Genomic DNA, 21,550 nt, shown 5'->3' with positions numbered 1-21,550 from the left:
GTGTGAGTATACCGTGATTTAAATTTCTGCATTGTTAAGAAGGGCCCCTTGTTACTATGACAAATGCCCATCAAAGTTGGGCTTACTTTACTGATTACAATAGTGTAGATAGCTCTTTAACTTTTCTTAGAGAAGATCTAGAATATAAAAATGTCAGTATCGTGAAACCATTGCTAAGTTTGACCTATGCTAAACAGGAACGTCTATTCAACAAGAGTAAAGATAGAACTTTGCAGCATGTTTCCAGTGGGCTCCATACTATTTTTCTATAAATTCATGATTCTTTCTGTTGTCTACTTTTCTCCTGTAGTGTGAATTTAGTCCTATTGAAAAGGGCTGGACTGGCAGCCCGGCAGCCTCTTCCATATGCCCACAGGTAGTGACAGTGCCAGCATCCCTACACTGCCCCGGCCACGTGCCTCGCCCTGACTTGGAGAGGCCACCTCTAGAGGGGAGAGAAGAGTTGGAATCCATACCTTCCCTATTAAGACTTCCAACAAATGTGTCAATTGTGGGGGCTGGGACACTATACTCAGACCATTAAATCGGTTTCCCTTATGCCACAAAACAGACAACAAAGAACTGTTATAATGTGGTTTGTGCTGACTAGCTGAATTGGAACCAGTAACCTAGAGGTGAGAATCTCTGTATGCTATTACCCATTTAGTCCCTGTTTGTCATTTACACATTTCAGTTGACTACACTAGCCATTGTGCATCATGGCTTTAGTTACGTAGCGGATTAGGCACCTTACAGATATTTTCATTGTGAAGTGATGCTTACTTGCTTCTTGGGTTTTATTTTCAGGTACAAATTTACCTCAGAAAGTTTTAGGGACAACTGAAGAAATAATTGGTAAGAAACATCCAGAAGATACGATCTCTGTGGCATCATCCTTACATTCTAGTCCTCCTGCATCTCCTCAAGGCTCTCCTCGCAAAGGTAAGACGTAACAGTTTAAGCTAGTTGTTCTTACACCAAGCAACACTTTGTGACACGTAATTTGCTTTTTCCATCTCTAGTGATAATAGAAAGTGAAGAAACATGTACCTCCTGATACTTTTTGAACTTTCGTGTTTTAGTTTGAATTATTCAGATGCTCTCCAGGTGTTATGCCTTATATAAGCTAGGACTTCTGTATTCAGAGTGGACATGCATAGATAAGAATGAAGGCAGAAGTCACAGTCACTTCATTCTTTGCAGATTCTTGGTGGTGTTATTCAAATTTCCAATTTTTTAAACATTTCTGTGGAGTATTTTAAAATACGAATTTCTACAATAAATTGGTTTTAACCAGCTACAAAATTCGGGGGAAAAAAGCATATTTAGGTTGATATGTTCTTTTTTTAGTAATGGAATATTACTACCTTTTTAGTAATGAGGATTTAAAATAACTTACAGCCCTGTGGATTTTACATCACACTTAAAGAGAACCTCTTGATGTAAAATGCCTGAAATCAGTCTTGTTCATTGACCTACATTTTCGTAATTCACAGTGAAGCTTTTTTTGTCTTGAGTAGACTGGGTAGTGTGTATGCAAATGCAATTTCACGTTAGCTGCACGTGTAGTATTTTAAATGGTGTGTGTATTTCTTACACTGGATGCTCCACACTCTTTTTGTATTTTGGTAAAAAAGTCTCCTTAGTTCTGGCATCATCTTCCTGGATGTAAAAGAATCACATGTTTAAATAATCACAGTACAAGAGGGCACATGGGGTTGGGGAAGAAAACCTTATGAATTCTAGCAGGAATGAAAAGCTTCCAGAGCTTTCCCCCGCTCCCATGTTCTAAGTTTGATCCCACTTCTGCGAGCTCTTTTTTTATTATTTGCCATATTTGTGGCAGCGATATGGTAAGTGATGTCAGACCAGAGCTTGAATTCTAACTCTGTTCCCCACTATAGCTGCATTACTAAGCCCAGGTAATTTATAAGCTGAACAAAGACCAGCTATTTTAGGGACCTTATACAAGGGTTAAACGAAATAGTATTTATAAAGCCTGATAGACGATAAGTGTTTAGTAAATTGAAGTGTGTCCTCTTTGTCCCTTCTGCCATCCCAGGGTAACTTAGCTTCACTCTAACGTTTCCTGTTCTCCTTCACATAGCTGAGAGAAGCTGGAATTTTCATTCAGATTTTACTCAGAAAAGATTAGTAAAAATTAAACAGGATGTATAAACAATATATATTAACAGGTATGTTTTTAAAACATAGGTCTCTGATCTTGTGGTATGTAGCTCACATGTGATTTTGTGAAGTACACTCTGTTTCATCCTCTTACTGTGTGCCTGGTGCCCTCCGAGGTGCTCCTTACCACATCCATTCACACAGATGGTCCTAATGAACAGTGGCTGTGTGTTCTTAATCCTCTCTCAGGCACATCTTTACACCCTCCACCCCTTGGGGAGACTAATCGGAAGTCCCATCATAGACAGTTCTCTAACTAGGAAACTAGTTGATTGGATTTGGTGTTCTTGCCTGAACGTTACTTGTGAGAACAAGAATTTCCCCATTGCTCTCATTCTCGACAGAAAATCTACTCTCACCACTAGAATAGAGAGTCTTTGCCACAGTGTCTTTCAGTATGTGGCCAGCAGTTGACCTTGACATTCATAGCTTTGGGAGCCTATCATAGGCATGTTGAGAATCTTTGGAAACCTGAGGAGTTTATTATCTTTAAAACTGTTACTAATTGTTCGTACAGTATGTTTTACCAAAACCCCAACCAGTTATTAGATTTTTTTGTTTCCACAGACGTGGTCTTGCCAGTAGTCTGTAACTGAACAAAAATGTTATTAAACTAAGAGTACAATAGTAGGATCTGTTTCTGGTTCTTGCTAAACTTTGGAATTAGTGTTCTGTTTTTTAACATTCAAGGAAATAAGCCTAGATTCATATTTTTTATAAGGGGAATTTATATAAGTAAGAACTTTTAAAAAATGACATCAGGCAGCCTTAACCTCCATCTTCCTCAGTACATAAGGAGGGCAACCTTTCCACCTTGGAGATGAAACAGGATCAGAAATGGTGCTTTATAAATACTTATATTGTACTTAGTATTTATATGTCCTGTCTGGCTTTTTACCAAGCTTTTTCTTAGTAGAATCTGCCTGAAAATTGTAGACATAGTTACTTTTGAGAAATAATTCTGGTTACCTGATACTCTTGTCATATTTTTCCTTATGATTTTACCACCCTGGCTTACTTTCAACAATATTTTATTACCAGCTTGTTCTGATTAAGGTAATTTTTCTCCCATGTTCTGTTTTGCAATGACTGAAGTATTTATGGTATATTGTAGACTTCTGTCCTTTAAGAAATACATTACTAGATTTCAGTTTTTCCAGTATTGTTAAAATGTTTGAATTTTTTTAATAACTAAATACTCTGTAATAGAAACCAAGCTAATTGTGATTAATTGGAAAGAATTAATTGACCGTGACAGGGTTTTTGCATCTCTCCCTCCAGTTGGCAGTATCCTATCTGATCTCAGCATCCTGCTGCGCCTCTCAGGGTCTTCCTCATCCCCTCCCCGTGAGTCCAGCACCAAGATCAGTGGCCAGAGCTGCCCCGGCATAGGCGGGGTTTACTTGCAAAAGAAAATCCTTCAGATTACCAAGAGCACAGCCAAAAGGACAGACAGGACCGAGAAGGCCACTGAGGAGGATAGAGACAGGACAAGTTGTGAGAACACAGCCAGAAAAAGAGTGACGTCCCCGTTTAGAAGATTTAGGGAAAGAACTCTTTCAAGGGAGAGACTAGCCAACAGCAAAAAAGAGGACGCAGATCACAATCAAGCTACAGAAAGCTGTGAGAAAGTGAAGGATGTTGGAAGCAACATCAAAGATGAGAAAGGGAAAGACATCTTCAGTTCAAATAGCCGAGGCAACAGTAACACTTTAAACTGCTTCTATACGCGATTCAAGTCTAAAAGGAGAAAGACAATCTGATGGAGTTCCTTACTTAATTTTAGTGTGGAATTTGTTTTCATTTATTAATGTAAATGTAGCTTAAGTTATTTATCGAACAAATTTTAGTCAGAAAACTTAGTGTATAATATGATTGATATAGGCATTTTATGATTAGTGTTAAAGGTACTCTAGCAACAAAGTCATATTTATATAAAGTGCCTTATTTGTACATGTTATTTTCCTAATGTTAGTAAAATTTATACTCTTGTTTTCTGTAGTTGGCTTTATTTCCTACTGTGAATGAAATAAGTAGAGGTACTTTTTAAAAATCAGTATTTACTTTCTCATGAGAACACCCAGGAATGATCTTATCACCACCTTTACCTCAAAATTCTATTGTTCTTATTACTGCAACTACTTTACCTGCTAAGGGAAAAAGAAGGCAAGAAGCTGCATCTTGTCCACACTTTTAATTTTATCCGTTTTTCATATAAATCTCTGGCCCAGAGGAGGAAGAGGAGATAGTCTAAAATAGCAAGTGAAAATCATGTGGAAATTTGTTAAAAAATGTAGTTACTGTGTCTACCACAAACCTCATAAATACTGAATTGCCAGAAATAAGCCCAAGAATATATATATTAATAACCCTTCAGGTGATTCTTAGAGCTGATTATATTTGAGAAATACTGATCTAACAGATACAGAGATGTAATTACTCTTAAAACAGTAAAGCAGGTCTATCCCCTAGGATAAAAGAGCAATGATTTTTTCTCTTGAGGAAGAATTTATATATGTTTATATTTATATATTTTTAAATTTACTACATCCATTTTCATGGTACGCTTGAAAATTACCAGTCAATTCATAAAAGGCACTGAGAAAGTAGCGGTGAGTGGTCACAGGTCAAAAGACTGACTTATCTCAACTTGTCCTGTGCCTGGTCCCATAAGGCAAATATAAATTAGCCATATTCTTGGTCTTAATTTTTCTTTTTGAAATGATCAGTGGAACTACTCATTATGGTTATTGTTCAGCAAATTTTTTCTTTAGTGACTTGAGTTATATGTGAATATAAAACCTGTAGTTTTTCTTAATGAGATGTCTAGGGATTGTCCTGAAAGTCATGTATCTCTTGAACCTCATTTGTCCAGTGAACAGGAAAATAATTGTTTGCTTCGTTGAGACCTACTGGCATTTTCTTTTCTTTCTAAATAAAAGAGGTTTTGTTTACTTTTCTAACAGTTATCAAAACAGACATAATGTACATTTAACTGTCATGCTGCAGATTTATTTTTGGATGCTTCCATCTCATTCCATCTCTACCCCTTTATTCCAGAAAATGCAAAAGAAAATGTCTCTTGCTATATCTGCTGTGCAGTAAGTCAGAGAACAATTTAAAACAGGCAGATGCTGTTTTTTTCAGAACACATTTTTATAAATTTGTCAGTTTTGCTGTTTAATGCAATATTCTTCAAAGTTGGTGAAGAAAAAGGAAACCAGGTATAAGATTAAATCCGTATTTATTAAAAAATATGAAAATAATTGCTTTCAACTTGGGGCAAGACTCCTTAGGTATTATTCAGTATATCTAGGGTAAGTATGTGTGGTTGGAGATAGCAAAAAAGAATTCTTTCTCTTGAGTCTTGATTCCCCTCCCCCACTCCTACCTCAAGGTGATATTCTAGACATTCAGATCAGGCCATGAAATATTTATGTTCATTAAAAAAGGAGACACAGGATTAAAAAGAAGTTGAGAAATTCAAGATGTCTGCTTTTTACTATTTTGAAATACACGTAATTTCTCGTTTTAGTAATGCTTACAACTATGTGAGAACGTGGGGCAGGTACATATTTGGACTAGTTTCCTCAGTAGTCCTGATTTTGACTTCCAATTTCTTGAGTTTGGAGGTGGGTTGGTACAGTATTGATAGGTAGGTGAGTGAATATGGAGGGAAGGTGTGTAGGAGATTGGCATCATTACAGCCACATAGATGGAAACTGAGATTGCTACTCACTGTCTTTTGCTGTTGTTATGCTTTTCTTTGTCTTCTCCCTGACCACATACCCCTACCTATTTCCTTGTTTTGTAGTTTGATCACTTGTTTTTTCTCATTTAGGTTGTACACTTATGCCATCAACTAAATCTGACAACTTGTCTGACTCCAGCCATAGTGAAATTTCTTCACGATCCAGCATCGTGAGCAATTGTTCTGTTGACTCCATGTCTACAGCTCTACAGGATGAACGGTGTTCTTCACATGCTATGGCGGTCCCTGAATCCACTGGACCATTGGAAAAAACAGAACACTCCTCAGGGATAGGAGACCATAGTCAGCTGGGCCCTGGGTAAAACATACTTGCCTGTGTTCATATCACAAAACCCAAGCTGAGTGGCCACTGCAAGCAGTGCTCCCCAACTTGGCCTTAGATACCCCCTATTCCCTGGGGTGGTTGCAGGGGGATCCCTAAAATAATTTGAGGGCCAAGCATGTATTGTCTGTATTTCATTTGCAAATGAGTACTATTTTATGTATGGGTGCTCATTTTTGAAGTGTTAGTGAATTCAAGTAACTTTCTGTCATGTATGTTTTTATTTAATAAGAACTCACAGAAGCTGCTGTTGACAACAGGGTAGGTGGTTGTTGCACTGTGGCTGTTAAGTTAGAGAGTGCTCAGAAAGATTGTATAATGGGAAGTATACCCAGTACTGTACACAGTGTAGACATGTTGAGGGAGTAGGGCCAGTCCTTGATCTGAAAGTATGATTTGGAGAGGAAGAATTAAACTAGCTTGTGGAACTCCAAAGCTTTTTTTTTTTTTTTTTTTTTTAAGTTAACTGTAAATTTAAATTTACAATCACGTAAAATGGAAATCTTTGAGAGAACATTGAGAAGGTTGATTCTAAGCCGATAAATAATGTTAAATTTGGTATTCCTTAATGTGAAAAACTGAAGATATAGTAAAGTATTAGCATATTTATAAAAGTTTTTAAAGTATGATTCTCTAGACCAAGGTTCAGCAGACCTTTCTATAATAGTCAAAATAGTAAATAATGTCAGCAGGCTATCAGTTTGCTCCAGACCATACAGAAACATCTGTTGGCCAGATTTGACCCTGGAGCCTTTATTTGGGCCACCCCTGCTATAAATACTAGAATTCATTTAATAGTTGTTAGTTAGTCGGGGAAGTTACTCTTTACTTGGCATTGTAGTAGGCTGATCTCAGAATTAAATTGGAAAACCAAACATGGTTCCTATAGTTGAGAATTCTTTATTCTGTATCCATGTAGAGAATGTAGCATTATATTGACCAAGAATGAAAATGTATACTTAATTGTATTCGTTTCAAACCTCATTTTTCATTTTCACTTAAAATCAATTCAAGAAAAATTCTTAGGTAACCTTGCTAAGTATTTGAGTTTCTTCCATGTATGTTTCTAGCTAAATACTAACATTATTGGGAATAGAGATTAAGTGATGATTAATTACAGTGTCTTTTTTTCTTTCAAAAGATTATTTTGGTATTGAACGTTGATGATACATGTTCTGTAGTCTCTTGTAGGCAGTAGTACTTGGATTGGACAGGAGGTTTTTCCAGGAAGCCAGTAAATCACTTTTAATTGTGTATCCTTAACTTTTTTTTTTTTTTAAAAAGGTGGACACTGTCAAAGCCATCTCTAGTCAAGAGTTTAGCTGTGTCTTCTTCTATGAGTAATGAAGAGATTTCTCATGAACATATCATTTTAGAAGCAGCCGATAGTGGTCGTGGAAGCTGGACTTCCTGTTCAAGCAGCTCCCATGACAACTTCCAAAGCCTTCCAAACCCAAAAGGCTGGGATTTTTTGAACTCTTACCGACAGACCCATTTGGATGGCCCCATTGTTGAAGTTGAACCCCCTGACTGTGAGCCCTATTCCTGTCCTAAAGGCTGCTCCCGAACTTGTGGTCAATGTAAAGGAAGCCTAGAGACTAATCAGATGAGACAGAGTTGGGCCTCCTCCAGTTCTCTGTCTGACACATATGAACCAAACTATGGGACAGTTAAAAGGAGAGTGTTGGAGAGCACCCCACTTGAGTCCTCTGAAGGCTTGGACCCCAAGGATGGCACTGACCCAGTTTATAAAACTGTTACTTCAAGTACAGAAAAGGGCTTGATTGGTAAGTTGTGTGTTCTTTGTCATATCTGTGGCATTGAGAGATTAAGTGGCAAAAAATCTCATTGGGATATGTTGGCCCAGAATTTTACACTTGGCAAATATTCCATCTCTCTCTCCGACCTCTCTTCCTGCCCTCTCCAGACAAGTTATTTTCAGAAAGTTTATGCTTTCTCAAGGGTTTGGGGGCATGTGCTCAAGCCTATTAAAATGAAAAGACTGTTATGAAGGTGCTTAATTAAGGCGACAGTTATGTTTTGTTTTTCAGGTCTCTTTGGTTTCATTAAGGAAAGATTTTATTGTTACGCAGTAGTAATGAAGGGATTGTTCTCTCTCCACCTCATAGTTTGGGCCACAAATGCTTTCTACAAATGGTAGAAACTTTGGTACTATTTTTAGATAACAGAAGTGAGGGTAATTGTGTTTAGAAAGTCCAAATTTTCACCATACCCTTCTAGCACATAGCGTGGGTGCCCCAACTCCTGTTGTGGGCTCCATTCTGACCACACGCAGCTCTCTTGGTGTATGTATCCTTTTAGTATTTTGCCCTCAAATACATTTTTTTCATTTATTCCTTGAATTATGTAAATATTAGGATATAGTAGCCCCTGCTTTTCTATTTATATGGAATGACTATATTATGAATCAACTCTATAACATATTCCTGAAGTCAATTTAAATTTCTAAGAATGTGAAAGATGTGCTGATTTTTATAGCACATTTGTAGTACATTTTTTTACTTGTCAAATTGCATTATGGATTGGGATTTTTAGCTCATTCATTTTTTTCCAAGGATTTTTTATTAAATCTTTCTAGGTAACCACTATATGGATATATAAGCATGTGTGTGCAAGGATATACAATTAATCTCTTGTCCTTTTAGGCAACTAGATTTTTAAGAATCTTTTATTTCATTTCCAGATGACTCTGGGCAAATTCCTTAAATTCTTCATTCTTGTCTTACTGGTCTTGACAACTTGTGCTCTGCCCTGTCCCTGCCACATCCTCTCAGCTAGGAATGGAAATCCTTTAGGACCTTGATACTATATGCAGATTTTGCTGGTACATTTGTAGAAATTTCAGTATGGGAGAACTTGATCCTCTAAAAGGAGAGTTAATATTAGAATTATTAATGGTCCTTTTTAATTTATTCTGCTTATATATAGGTAATGCTTCTGTTTAAAAGTTACTTACATCATCAAGGTATTCAGAGCCACCTGTCCCTTAGATCCTGCGAATCGCTCTTAATTTCATGGAACTTCCTTTTTTCTTTAACCCATTTCTGATGCTTTTTGAAACTTTGCCTTACTCCCAACATTTGCAAACTTAGGGAAAAGGATTTTAGGTCACAATTTTTCTAAAGTCACAGTTATTTTTTCAAAAATGTTTTAACAATTCATTTTTGAGAGATGGAGAGAGGCAGAGCATGACTGGGGGAGGGGCGGAGAGAGAGAGAGAGAGAGAGTGAGAGAGAGAGAGAGGGAGACACAGAATCTCAAGCAGGCTCCAGGCTCTGAACTGTCAGCATAGAGCCCCATGCAGGGCCTGAACTCATCAACCATGAGATCATGACCTGAGCTGAAGTTGGATGCTTAACTGACTGAGCCACCCAGGCGCCCCAATCACAGTTATTTTTAATGTCCACTAAAAACCACAGAAACTTAAGATGAATTGCCTAAAATGATAGCTGTTTTTTTCTTTTTCACTAGTCACAGATCAGAAGTTGGAAGGAAGGTTCTTGAAGGAATTAGGACCTCTATTTCCCAGAACGTTAATGTTGTTCATATGCCAGGACTGATAGTCCACCTGGGAGGCCATGAAACAGTGGTTTGTGTCTCAGGGACAGGGTAGAAGAGACCTGAAATAGAGGGCCCAGATGTCCTTCCTCTGAAAATCCTCTCAGTCAGCAGAGCATAGATGTTCAGGGTAAACTCTTCAATGCTTCTGACTCCATCGTCCTCAGACCTGGAGTTGTCGAGGAGCCAGGCAGACATCTCTGTGGTGCAAGGGCCCCCCTGCAGAGGGGGGCCTGTCATGGCATCATTGTTTTCAGTTCTTTGTCACTCTGTTTATTTATGTTTATAAGACCTCATGTGATTTATGTGTTTGAAAAAACAGGTTTAATACTAAGGTTTAAAATAGTATGTTTTTATAATCTGTCATTGTATTCAAATATATTTAGTCTGGTTTTGGTTTCTGTTTTGTCAGTGTAATAAGTTTCAGTATGTTTTTTTTCATTTCTTACATTTTTCATTAACATTTCCATTGCTTATTTTTCATGCCAGTGTACTGTGTCACCTCACCCAAGAAGGAGGATAGGTATAGGGAGCCACCTCCCACTCCTCCAGGATACATGGGCATTTCTTTAGCGGACCTAAAGGAAGGACCCCACCTACACCTAAGACCTCCAGATTATAGTGTGGCAGTGCAGAGGTCAAAGATGATGCATAACAGCCTCTCTAGACTTCCACCAGCTTCTCTCGGTAGCAGCCCCGTGGCCTGTGTTCCATCGAAGATTGTAACTCAGCCTCAGAGGCATATTTTGCAACCATCCCATCCTAAACTAGCAGATGTGACTGACGCAGATAGCGAAACAGATGGTATGTTGACAAACTACCTTAATGGGTCTTAAATGAATTGCTGAATACATTAATCGGTCTTTACTATGTTATTTTACATAATCATTAAGGTTACATGTAAAATGCCTTACAAATCTCTGGTAAAAAAAGAAATCCCTAAATACAGGGGTGTATTTTTTTTTTAATGGAGAGATCAAGCTGCATGTTTCTTTGCTCCCTGTACCTTTCTTCTGGCTCAAATAGGGTATTCTCATATTTGACAAATAGCAGCTCAGTCTCAGAGGATAATTTCAAGAGGAGGCACTTGACATTAGTGGAGTTGTGTCTCCCATAAAAGCATGAAAACTTCAAAGTGCAAATATCAAAGTGCTGAGTTGCCTGAATTCATGCCGTTGATGTCGTTTCTCTTATGAGCAAAACTCTTGACTGACTGCAGCTGGGGCGATATTTCAAAAATGGTTCGCTTTATTAAAAATAAGTGAAATTGTATCCTTTTAAACAGTAGAGTAATGAAGTGATGAAAAAGCAGTTAGGAAACTGTAGTTTTTCAGCCTTCAAGTGTGATCAACACTCATAAATGTCATTATAATAAAATAAGGGCCCTGATGGGATATTTGAGAGGATTTCTTGTTGAAATTGACTAATTGTCTAAACAGGTAACTACATTGTAAGTTGATTTTCATTAATATGCCTCATCTACCACTTTCCTCTGTTTTTACTGTTTGCAGAAAATGAACAGGTCTCAGCAGTCTAGACTTTGGAGCACCCATTTGAAGTTTACTGAAAGTCGTCGGGGAAGGAGTGGGTAGAACCACGTCATGATTCCGCAGGCCATTGCCAACAAAAAGCTTGCTGCTGCTGCTAATCCAGAGGTTTCATTCCCCGTACCCTGAGCAATGAAATAGCCCTGAGTTATGCTTCCTTTTATTTAATCCTTGTAGATGCATAGTTTCTTCAGCTATGGATATTGTGCCTGGAAACCAGTCTTCACTTCACACACCAGACCTGCCTTGGGACCACAGTTACTAGAACAGATTCAAACTCAGAGTCCTCCCTGTGTACATCAGATTTTTCTTGAAGAAGTTATTTTTAAGAGAGTAGTGATAGTATTTCCAAGCCATAGCTTGGGTTAATGGACAAATTGAAAATGTCTGCCAATACCAAGGATACTCTTGTGTATTTGAAAAGTAACTTATTATTTCAAGTTTTGTGGTTTTCTTTGTATTGGGGAGCTACCATTAGTGGATGTTTATGTTTTAGGCCATAAAACTGTCTCTGGTCTGAACAAATTGAAGTCATCTTTACAGGATGATATGCTTAATGTATACAGAGATGAACTTGATCTGTTGCACCAGTGCAATGTAGGGTCTCCGTTTGAGTGGGGAAGGAAGCCGTATTTGGTTGAGGTGTTAGGAGGGAAGATACTGCCATCTGCTGATTTGGAAGGCCAAATGAAGCTGCCACAGGGTTTCTTATCAGTCCTTTGGGAAAGGGAGGCTATAATTAGGTCGGTAGCCACCTTCATCTCTAAAGAATGAAGTTTTCCTTAAACATGTATACCAACCCTTTTTGAAGTGAATGTCGTGCTGCATCTACCTAAAAGTATAAATCCAGTAAGTAGGGAATGGGTTCTAGAGAGTTCTACAGAAACCCAAAACAAAAATTTTTAAATGCTCAAATAATGGAGTTCTTTTTTTAAGAAGGAAGTGCAATCATTGGTGTGTAATCATGGAGATGAATTAAGCTTTATGTAATGTTCTGCAACATCCCCTCCACTCAATCTCACAGCATGAGGCTGTGTTCATAAACCTTGCGGCCCCCAGCTGCCTGCAGCACAGCTCATTAGTGTACCAAGGTATTAATTGGTTGAAAATTTTAGGGGGGACAGAGGAGCTAGAATTATGGGAATGATTCTCTCTTGGCTCTCAGTTTAAGCCCTTGAGAGGAAAGAGATCTATGTTTTAACAGTCTGTTGGGCATGGCGCTCCTTAACTGTTTAGTTAAAATTTCCGTGACTGTTTACTGGGCGACCTAGACCTTACACATTTTTACAAATTAAATACGGTGTTTTCTGTATCTTAAGTTTAAATTTAATCATGTTTTAAAAATGTAAATGCAGGTGAGAGCTTAATTAACTTCTATGACTACCAAAAAAAGAAAAAAAAAAAAAGCCAAAGCCATTCATGTGCACTACCCAGATCAACTTGGAGCCAAAATAGGTTTACTTCTAAGTACTAGTTGTCTATATGTGAATTTATAGGATTTAGCTGGTTTGTGATTTCCTTTTCAAGACTGTGTTTCCTCTTTTTTTCCTAGCTGTTTCTTCTCTCTCTCCTTCCCTGCACCCCCCCACCCCAACCCCTGGTTTTTGTTGTTGTTGTTGTTGTTGTTGTTGTTGTTGTTGTTGTTGTTGTTGTTAAGTAGGCTTCATGCCCTATGTGGAATTTGAACTGTTGACCCTGAGGTTAAGAGTCACATGCTCTACTGACTGAGCCAGTTAGGCGCCTCTCCCACCCCAGTCCCCTTCGTTTTAAAATCATGAATCATTTCCAAGTGGTAAGTGGCAGTGGTCTGTCTTTTCTGCCAAAATGATTGTCTCTTCATTTTAGGAAAAATAGCCTATCTGAAAACTTCCTTTGGGCCAAAAACAAAAAAACAAAACAAAAAAATGTCAATCTGAAACTTAAAGCCTTAAAAACCTGCCCACCACCCCACCCCACCAGGTATGTCAGAATGAGGCTAATTGGCTCTCTAGCTTTCTTGGTCTATTGAAATGGAAAATGGCCTGGATCAAAAATCCTGGTTTAAAAGTCACACTGTAGTGATTTAACCTATAAATACTGGTCCTTTGATCACAAAAAATGTTCCTTCACTGATTTACGCAGTATTGTTTTCATGTCCAGAGCCAAACAAAGAAAATGAAAGATACTTTTGTTAGTCATTTTTTTTTGTCAAGTTTGAGTATTTATTCTATTTTATATCCATTTCCCCAGAAAAAAAATGTGCTGTTTGTAAAATATCTGTTTATTTGCAGGTGTTTGAAATCATATGGGAGCCTTACCTGTCTTTGTCCTTAATGGTGTCAGTAATATCTTGCACAGAGAGTCAGAGGCTGTGCTTTGGGACTGCACCTTGTAGCTGACTTTGTCTGTCTGGCTCCAGCTGTGAGTGTTTGAGTCAGCCAATCACAGTGATCAGGAACTAAAGCCAAATGCTTTGTATGTGGTATGTGTGTATCTCCTAAGAACTCGTGGAGTTTGGATTTTTACATTTTAATTTAGGGAACACTTCTGCCTTCTCTTAGTTTGTTACATGACTAGAACAAGAGAAGCCTTAACCTGTATTTCCTCCAGTTCTCAATCCCCATTTGTTTTTGTTTTTATTTTAAAATTTTAATGAGACTAGTGCCCTCATCCCACCTCAACTCTAAATCTGTCGGGACTTAATGAAGTAGTAAACCCTCAGTGCAAAGTTTCTACCAAATAAGTTTCAACAAAAGTTTCTTCATAATGAAAGATTTGAACAATGAATAAATCCAGTATATACTTCCATAAAAGTTTATCTTAAGTCGTAGATTCTTATTTCCTCCAAATGATTACTATGAATGTGATCTTTGGGGAGAAAAAGACTTAACTGTTTTTTCATGAGGGTGATAAGTCACACTGTCGTCATCTGTATAACCTCCTTGAGAATCTCCCAGGCCGGGAAATGAGGCAGTAATCATGAGGATTCCCAAGAACAAACCTAATTTTTATAAAGTGTTCTCTTCTCTATAAAAAGAAGGAGAGAAAGAGTTTCTTTGTGTATTTAAAACAATTATTGTTATTCTGATACATTTTAAGTTTCTAAAAAATGTGATATTAAAGTAGATGTATCCCGTTAGCAGTACCTTAAAGGCTAGAAAAAAGGGATAAATCTTCAAAAAAGTGTCACAGTACATTTTCAAATTTAAACTTGAACTCCAGTTCATCTTCAGCTTTTGTTGTGCTTTTTTAAGGCTTCTTTATTTTTGATACACAGAATGCAGTTGTACTTGACCTTTTGAAATAGAAACATGTGAGCTTATCAGAAAAAGACAAAACAAAACTGCACAGTTGTAATAATCGAATGCAATTATACTGCACAATTCAGTGATTGTAAAGTATCCTGTAATGAGCAATGTTTGTCTCCTATTTTTTGATACCTCTTAAACTTATGTCTTTTAGAAAGACAGTGCCTCTGTATGCTTTTTGTATTTTTACTGAGTGTAAATATTTGTTATATTTTTGGTTAAGAGAATGTAAAAGTACTGTTTATTATTATCATATCTACTAATACATTGGTGGAATCAATAAAGAATCTACATTAACCTTCTCTGCACATTATTACAAATGAATGGACACAGATAACTCAAGAGGGCCAGTCTGGGACCGGCATTGGTATCACATCTCCAGATACTGGAATGATCCAATTATTGTTGACTTTGTAGTGTCTTATAAAATGCCCACCTGTTGTTTGGTTCTTACAAAGTGTGTTTGATTACATATCAAGCAATAATGGTTACTCCCATTAGGGCTTGTTTTTCTCTTACGACAGGAAAGTCTGTGGGCAGACTGTCCAGGGCTAATCAAGTGACTGCACAATGCTGTCAAGGACTCAGGGCCCTTGTCAGGACATTGATACCTCTTGACATCACCTCTGTTTTGTAGGAAGGGCTTAAGGGAAAAGGTGCAAATTTTATTAGCAAAATAGCAGCTTTTCCAGAAGCTCCACTTGGTATTTCTGCTTTTATCTCACTAGGCAGAAATGTGTCACATGATCGGTGGCTGCAAGGAAACTTGGGAAGTGAACTTTTTTTTTTTAAGTATATTTTTTATTGAGAGAGAGGTGGTGGGGCTGGGGGGTGGAGATGGGGGAGAGAAGGAGAGAGAGAATCCCAAGCAGGCTCTGTGCTATCAGCTTGGAGCCCGACACAGGATTCGATCCCACCAGCCACTGTGAGAGCACGACCTGAGTCGAGATCAAGAGTTGGACACTCAACCGACTGAGCCAGCCAGGCACCCTGGGACGTGAACTTTTTAGTTGAGCAATCCATGGTTCCAAATACAAGTGGGATTCCTTTCAATGAAGGAGGAAAGAATGCATGTTGAGTTGGCAGCTGGCTTGGCCCAGCACAGCATGCCTATTGCCCACTCCTCTAGTGGCAATAAACGCAGCAGCTTCTTTTACGGGATCAGATCCTAGGACCTTGGCAGAGAAGGAGGAAATTATGTTTTAGCATTCCTTTCTAAAATTTTCCCAATCTTTAGTCTGTACCCAAAGAATACTATTTCTGTGAAAGGTAGGGCTTCTTCGTCCTCCCAGCATACACACCAGGTTTTCCCAGGCTGATCCTTCCCCTAACCATTTGTGCAGTATCACTAGTTCATTCCTGTACTTAGAAAATACTAAACATGGGTGTAATAGGTTGAGTAATGGCCACCCAAAAATATCAAGCCCTAATTTCTAGAACTTGTAGATGTTAACTGCATTTAAGAACAGGCTCTTTGTAGATATAATTAAGCATTCTGAGATGAGATTACTTTGGATTATCTGGATGAGTCCTATAGGCCAACACAAGTGTCTTTGTAAGAGAGAGACAAACTAAGAAGATAAAAATAGACCTAGTGGAGAAGGCAGTGTGAAGACAGCAGATGTGGCCAGGAGTGGAAGGATGCCAACAGCTTCCAGGAACTAGAAGAGAGGAGATTGTTCCTTAACGCCTCTGGAGGACACCTTGCTTTGGACTTCTGGCCTGTTTTAAGACACCCAATTTTTGGTCCTTTGTTACTTTGGGTCCAGTAACAAAGTGTATTAGGAAACTAATACACACTACTTTATTTGTCTGATATTGGGGACCCAGAATCTGCAACCTCTCTGCCATCCTCCAGAAGCACCTGATGAACAAAGACCAGGGGTACTGGCCACCCCAGAAGCACTCTCTATAGCCACCTTATCAGTCTGTTGTTTTTGCAACTGTTTACACAAGGGACATTCCTATCATCCTTGCCAAACTTAATATTTCTCATTTTTCTCATTTCAGACATTGTGATAGTGTGTACTGGTATCTTACTGTGGTTTTAATTTTCACAATGATTAACAATGCTAAGCATCTTTTCAAATATTTATCGGCCTTTTGGATATTCTCTTGTGTTAAATGTTTTTTTAAGATCTTTTTTTTTTAATTTTTTTGCTAGAATATTGAACTACAGTAGTTTTATAATGACCTGTATCTAGCAATCTTAATTCATTTATTCTAAGTTTGTGTTTCTTTTGGATTTTTCTAGATACTCCCTGTCATGTGCTCATAATGGCTTTTATTTATTTCCAGTCATTTTGCCTTTCATTTCTCACCTAATTGCACTGGTCACGGTGCTGGTACAGTGTTGAAGTGGTCAGGGTGAAATTCCTTTCTTTGCTCCTGATCTCAAGGGTAAATTTTGTGATTCGCTATTGATTGGAATGAGTGCTCTGGGGTTTTAATAAGTATTCTTTAGGGTGAATTTAGGGTGTTTCCTTTTATTTATAACTTGGTAAGTGGGTTTGTGGTGTGCTGAATTTTGGCACATGACTTTTCTGGAATCTGTTGAGATGATCGAATTATTTTTCTTGTATCTCTTAGTGTGGTTGCTTAGTTCATAGATTTCCTAGTGTAACCCCTCCCTCTTCCACACCTCCCCCACTCCACCATTGGCTTTGCTAGAACAAACCCCACTTGGTTATGATATCTTCTTTTTATAGATATATAAACAAGATATATAGATATATCTTGTATTTCTTGATTGATTTTGCAGTATTTTACCTAGAATATTACATCTATGTTCGAGAGAGAGATGGTCTCTAACATCCCTGTCTTATAATACCCTTGTTAGGTTTTGGTATTAAGGTTAAACTGGATTCCTGGAAAGAGCTGGAAGTTATTCTTTGTCTGTTTTTGAAGCTTATGGAAGATTGAACTCTAGCTACTTGCATCTTCCCGGACTCTCACCTGTCTCGTCAGCTCTGGAACACTGATGAGCTCCGCCTCAGTTTCTCCTCCCTTACATTACACCCTGGAAGTTTTCTTCAGGTAGTAAACTGGGGCAGAGGTAAGGCTCAGCTCTTGTTTTTGTGCTCTCGAGGATTACTGTTCTTCACTGCCCGATGTCCAGTGTCTTAAGTGGCATTGTTTTACATGTTTTCTCTAGTGTGTTACTTGAGGCTTGAGGGTAAAGTGGTACTTACTCCATCTTGACTGGAAGTGGAAGTCCATATAGAAAAATTGAATATAACTGTCAGTAAATAACAGTAACAAGCAAGCACACACACCCTGCCCCACCCTCCCCCCGAAAAAAAGCATTTAGGATACAGAGGGTAGGAACAACACAATTAACAAACTTAATCTAATGGACTATATAGAACAGTTAATCAGCAACAGCAAAGCCTATGTTCTTTCCAGGTGAACACGGAGCACTGATCAAAGTTGGCTCTTTGTTAAGCCATAAAGTAAGTAAAAAATTGGGAAAAGTTGGACTCCTGTAGAAAAGGCTCTCTGTACAAAATTAAACTAGTAACACAAACTAAAAATTAGAAGTTAAGAAATGTTTCCCCCAATAACCTGGTGGAAAGTAGGAAAAAAATTTTAATTAAAATGGAAATATGAATATCAAACCTTTTGGTTGAGATTAAAGCCTTAAAATGTATATGTAAGAAAGGTAGGCTAAAAATGAATGAAACATCCTTCTCAAGAAACCAGAATAATAACAGCAAATTAAATTCAAATAAATGGAAGGAAATAATAACAAATTAATGAAATATATAACATGACCAACAGAAGATTAACAAAGCACTAAATTCTTTAAAAATTTTAGACTAATAAAATTGCTAATCTCTTAGGGGGAATGACCAAGAAAAGAGAAAAATGGCAAAATTGTTATTAGGAATGAAAAGGAATCATTATGATTAACGTCATTAAAGACGAGACGTTTAAAGTAACCAAAATGTAGATGAAATCAATTCACAGAAAAAAACAACAAATCTGTAACAAGGAAAATTTAGTAATCCTGTGGCTGTTAAAGGAGTTGAATCTGTCATTTTAAAAGCCTTTCCACAAAGAAAACTCAAGCCCTGGATGACTTTATCAAAAAATTGCACCAATGCTTACAGAAGAAACAATGCTTGTCTTAACAAAATGTCAGCAATAGGAAGGATTTCTTAAATAAGGTCCTCCTAAGACAACTCTAAAGGAAATGATTGATGTATTTGTCTTAAAGACAGGTTTATCTTAAGATACCATTTAAAAACACAAAAGGGGGGCACCTGGGTGGCTCAGTCGGTTGAGCGTCCGACTTCAGCTCAGGTCATGATCTCACTCTCAGTTCTGTGAGTTCGAGCCCCGCGTCGGGCTCTGTGCTGACAGCTCAGAGCCTGGAGCCTGTTTCAGATTCTGTGTCTCCCTCTCTCTGCCCCTTCCCTGTTCCTGCTCATGCTCTCTCTCTGCCTCTCAAAAATGAATTAACGTTAAAAAATTATTTTAAAAAAAGATAAAAACACAAAAGGCCGTATAGAGTTGGACAATGTACTTTCATTCATATACCCCTTCAAGGGACGGGTATCCAGAATATATGAAGTACATCTGTATATCAAAAGAAAAACCCTCAATAGAAAACAGGGCAAAACTTAAACTAAATTAGAGGGGAAAATTTCCATTAAACATGGAAAGTTGCTTAATCCCATTTTGAAAAACTACATCGGTTTGGAGTTCGTGTGGAACTTTAGCTCTGCTCTGCTCTATTTTGACTGTAGCAGCAGCTGATCAGGGGCCGGAACCTTTTATACTTTGTAAAAATGTGGCCTGAAAGGGGAAGTTGTGGTAAAATACATTGGGAGCCACCAGATGGCGCCACACTAAAGCGTGTTTCTCACAGTCTTTGTCTTCAGAAATGTAAGAGCGAGGTAATTTCTTAGCCGTCTTTCCCGGTATGCCTGCCGTCCACAGTGAAATATTTTGAGCTCTCCTTCACAGGAGTGATGAAACTGAAACATTTCCAACTAGAAAAGAGAATTTTAGACATTCTCTTTGGATAAACTCTGGACAGTGTGGATGCAGTGATTTCCTAACATATCATTTGTACATAGGATTTGGTGTTTTCCAGGGCACCTAAGGGAAATCTTCCAGATTTCCACATATGACCCAACTCTGATGACCCAATTCTGAGCAGGAAGGAAAATCAGGTAACACATAAGAACAAGTCAGATTACTAGCAGTCTACACTGAACCACTGCCTAGTCCATAGACTCCTGGCAGCTGTCTGTTCAGACCACTTGGTATTTTTCGCGTTTTTAATGTTGGCCATTTTGGTAGATATGTAACGGTATTTTATTATGGTTTTAGTTTTTGTTTCCCTGGTTATAGGGAATTGAGCTCCTTTTCATAATTTGTAGGCCATTTGATTTTCACTTTTATGAAGTACATATTTTAGTCTTTCATTTTTATCTACTTGTAGATGTTTTTTATGTATTTTGGATATGACTCCTTTATCAGTTACATCCATGACTAATAACTTTTCCCGCTCTATGGCATGCTCTGTCATAATGAAAAAGAAAAGTTCTTAATTTTAAACTGGAGAAACTGCATTACTCTTTTCCTTTATGGTTAATGCTTTTTCTGGTGTGATCTAAGAAGTCTTTCTCTGCTCCAAATTCATTAACATATTTGTGCCAATATTTTTCAAATACTTCAGTGTCTTACCTTTTAAATTTGGATCTACAGTTTATCTGGAATAGAATTTGTGCCCAATGTAAGGTAGAGGTCAGGTTCCATTCTCTCCCCTATGGATTGTTCCTATACTGTTTGTTGAAAAGATAAATCCTTTGTTGCATTGATTACAGTGTTATGAGCCAGCTGTCTATATATGTTTGAGTTACTCAGGGGTCTGTATTCTGTTTTATCAGCATATTCTTCCCTAATACCACATTGTCTTCATTGCTCTAGCAGTAAACTATATACTGATACCTGGTAGTGAAAGTTTGCTGACCCTGTTGTTTTTCCAGAATATTAGCTGTTCTGTATCATTTGCATTTCCAAATAAATCTAATGGCCAGCTTATCAACTTACACACACAACTGCAATTTTGAGGAGGGTTTTATTTTGAAATAGTGTAACAATTTGAAGGAAATTAACATACTCATAAAATTTAGTCTTCTGATCTGTGAAGCCAGTATATTTCTGCATTTATTTAGATTTTCTCTTGACTCTCACTGTTTTATTGTTTTGGTTTAAGGTCTTTAATATTTTTCATATAAGATGTATTTTTTAAGTGATGTGATTTAGGGCTCCCCACCCCCCCTGCTTTACTGAGGTATGCTTGACAGATAAAAATTGTGTATATTTGAGGTATATGTCTTAGTTAGTCTGGGCTACTATAACAAAACAGTTCTGAAAGCTGGGAAGTCCAAGATCAAGGTGCCAGCAGACTCACTGTTCTTTGAGGGCCGCTCTCCGGGTTCATGGATGGTGCCTTCTTGCTTTGTCTTCACAGAGAAGGGGCTTCTATTATAAGGGTACTAATCCCAATCATGAGGGTTTCACCCACTTGACCTAATCACTTGCTACAGGCCTCACTTCCTAATACCCTCACCTTTAGCGATTAGGATTTCAGCATGTGAATGGGGGTGGGGGCATAAGCATTCAGTGGATGGCAGCATACAACTGTACAACATGATGGTCTAATGTATGTGTATGTTGTGAAATGGTTACCACAGTTAAGCTAATTACCGTATTCATTACTTCACATACTTAGAATCTGTGTGTGTTGAGAACACTTAAAATCACCTCCCATAGCAAATTTCATCTATGCAGTGCAGTATTGACTCTAGTCCCTGTGCCATATAGTAGCACTCCAGAACTT

At 37.9% G+C, this 21,550-nt stretch overlaps 2 protein-coding genes across 8 annotated transcripts in view; one reads left to right on the top strand and one right to left on the bottom strand.

Annotated features, from left to right (window-relative positions):
• Nucleotides 1–13,014, top strand: part of RAPGEF6 (Rap guanine nucleotide exchange factor 6) — a 183,782-nt gene extending 170,768 nt beyond the window's left edge. For 5 of the 7 annotated variants that reach the window (XM_042983427.1, XM_007087786.3, XM_007087785.3 and 2 more), the window contains 5 exons: nucleotides 808–942; nucleotides 6,029–6,257; nucleotides 7,566–8,068; nucleotides 10,350–10,664; nucleotides 11,372–13,014. In XM_042983427.1, the coding sequence (XP_042839361.1) occupies nucleotides 808–942; nucleotides 6,029–6,257; nucleotides 7,566–8,068; nucleotides 10,350–10,664; nucleotides 11,372–11,397 (1,208 nt within the window). In that variant the 3' untranslated portion in view covers nucleotides 11,398–13,014. Of the gene's footprint in view, nucleotides 1–807; nucleotides 943–3,468; nucleotides 4,180–6,028; nucleotides 6,258–7,565; nucleotides 8,069–10,349; nucleotides 10,665–11,371 lie in introns of those variants that run through there. The other 2 variants (XM_007087787.3, XM_007087788.3) reach the window with 2 other exon arrangements.
• CDC42SE2 (CDC42 small effector 2) overlaps nucleotides 1–21,550 on the bottom strand; it is a 172,824-nt gene that overhangs the window by 6,484 nt on the left and 144,790 nt on the right. The gene's annotated exons all lie outside the window — the stretch shown is intronic.

Source organism: Panthera tigris, chromosome A1 (assembly GCF_018350195.1).
Source record: "Panthera tigris isolate Pti1 chromosome A1, P.tigris_Pti1_mat1.1, whole genome shotgun sequence".
Classification (NCBI taxonomy): Eukaryota; Metazoa; Chordata; class Mammalia; order Carnivora; family Felidae; genus Panthera; species Panthera tigris.
This window is presented reverse-complemented; position numbering and strand designations above follow the sequence as displayed.